The sequence below is a fragment of the Thamnophis elegans genome, chromosome 1 (genome assembly GCF_009769535.1).
Source record: "Thamnophis elegans isolate rThaEle1 chromosome 1, rThaEle1.pri, whole genome shotgun sequence".
NCBI classification, from domain to species: Eukaryota; Metazoa; Chordata; class Lepidosauria; order Squamata; family Colubridae; genus Thamnophis; species Thamnophis elegans.
The window spans coordinates 183,066,176-183,068,355 of record NC_045541.1 but is presented as its reverse complement, the minus strand read 5'-3'; the positions used below and the strand labels follow the sequence as shown (position 1 = coordinate 183,068,355).

The following is a 2,180-nucleotide window of genomic DNA, read 5'->3' as shown; positions in this document are numbered from 1 at the left end:
ATGTCTCTGAATCAACAAAGAGTCTTGAAAGCTTTAAGGGAGTAGCTCTAATTAAATTATAAGAGATTATTTCTTTAATTCTGTAGCAGGAAGCCGGAGATAACAAATGCAGAAGCTGTAAACGCCATTTTGAAGACAATTAAACAAAAGAGGTTTTTATAACATTGAAGCTGGTATTTCAGATAGAGAAAGGTTTTAAAGTTCACAAGTTGGTCTTTGCTCGTATTGATTTTTAATAGTCTCTTTTCTAAAGATTGTCCTGAGGGGGAGGGGATCCTGTCTTGTGCTGTGGATAAAAGCTGCGAAGTTCAGGTCGGAGTTGAATGACTCAGCTATGGGTTGATCCTCCCCCTCCGTCCACAGCTCACAAAGAAACAAACTGTGAACTTCAAAGAAGATTCTTACCAGCTGAGATTCCTCACTGCTTTTTTCTTGTCTGAAAAAAGAGTTATCTTCTTGATATTGAGTAGATAACGGTCCTGAATTCTGGGGGCAGCTCTGTTAAGCTGCCGACCGGCAACAGGCCACTCCCCGGAAGTCCAAACCAAGGTGGACCTTGACAGACTTGAACACTGGGCCCTATTTAACAAAATGAAATTTAATGTAGAGAAGTGAAGTTTTATACTTAGGCGAGAAAAAAAAATCAAAAGTACACATACAGACTGGTTGAAACCAAGCTTAATAGCAGTAACTATGAGAGCGACATTGGAGCCTTAGTAGACAACCAGCTAAATATGAGCCAACAGAGTTGTAGCCGCCAGGAGCTGAGCACGGAAATATCATCTTCCGCTAGCTTCGCACCCAGGCGGTTTCCTCCAACTTCTTCCCCATCATGACCACCACCACTACTTACCCGGGGATGGACCCCAGTGGCTGAAGTAGCTCCAGGGTTCTCTGGCTCCCAGGTGGTGGTTCTAATTTCAACATAGGGTTTGATTTGCCAAAAGATCAGCAAGGAGGAAAAAGGAACAAGATGGCATTTTCCATTTTTGGGACTCCAGAAGAAAATCCGCCATCTTTGGCTAAGTCAATAGCCAAGCCCACCGAAGTTGAGGATAATTCTGAGGTAGTTGGATCTGAAAGGAGTTCTTCTGATGCAAGCTCTGGTGACTCTGTAATTCCAAAGGGTGTGGAAAGTGAGGCTCCTGAAAACACAGAAGTAACTACTTCAGGCTCAAGTGAAGAAAAGACCCTACCAGCTGCGCCTCTTCCTAGCCCAGAAGTTCCAGCAGCTGGGAGGAATCCCAACCCAGCACCATCTAGGAGAAATCCACCAGGAGGAAAGTCTAGTCTAGTGCTCGGTTAAGCTCAATTTTCCTTCACTCCTTAATTACTTGGAACTCGTCTCTGTTATCTTTGTTTTTTCCCATGCTTGTGAACTGCACAACTTGAGATTGACTGTACTTCCAAAACTACCATTAAAGGAGCACCTTATGTACTTCAGTTTTTTTTCAGCCAATCTTTTCTCAAACTTCTCGTCTTTTCTCTCTTGAATCTAACAGAAGTGATGTGTAATTTGTTTTCGTAATGGTAGATAGTGGTATTTGCTATACAGCCCATCGCTGACAAAAGATTTCTGAGGTATATAATAATGTCTGAACCTAAGATGTATTAATTCTGAGTGTGCCACGTGGCATTTTTGTCCTAAAATTTGTAGAACAGTCTTGGTTGACTTAGAAAGGTTGGCAACTGGGATTGTACAGGTAGTGGATGAGTGACAAATATACTGTTTCTGTACACAACTTTGCAACATATTTTTCCAAGGTGCCATTTAATAACTGGCAAACAATTGAAGCCCTGAAGAACTATCAAGTTGTAATGCTAGAAATTAACCATTCTCCTTTCAACAAGTGGGATCTTTGATTAATTATAACAGGATGGGATCAGTGCTGAAGATAAACTTAAAGATATGAGATTTTGACTGTTTTTTGAATATCAGGTCCCATTATAAATGATGATAGAATGCATCTTACAAAAATAAATATTAGTTGGATAAAATTTGGGGGACATATTGCCCGCACAAATGATTCCAGTACTATGCATGATCATGCTGGTGCTTAAACAGAAGGTGGAAAAACTCAGCCTTCTAAATGTGTATTGTACCTTGAAAGCTGGATTGTTGCTAAAAAAAATTAAAGATATAGAAATTTTGGAAAAAAAATGAGCCAACAGCGTGCTGC

General features: G+C 40.6%; 1 protein-coding gene across 1 annotated transcript; it reads left to right on the top strand.

Annotated features, from left to right (window-relative positions):
• Positions 1 to 860: 860 nt before the first annotated feature.
• LOC116523593 (jupiter microtubule associated homolog 1-like) lies at positions 861 to 1,306 on the top strand. Its single transcript, XM_032238738.1, has one exon. The coding sequence runs from the start codon at positions 974 to 976 to the stop codon at positions 1,304 to 1,306; it is 333 nt and encodes a 110-aa protein (XP_032094629.1). The 5' UTR covers positions 861 to 973.
• Positions 1,307 to 2,180: the final 874 nt, after the last annotated feature.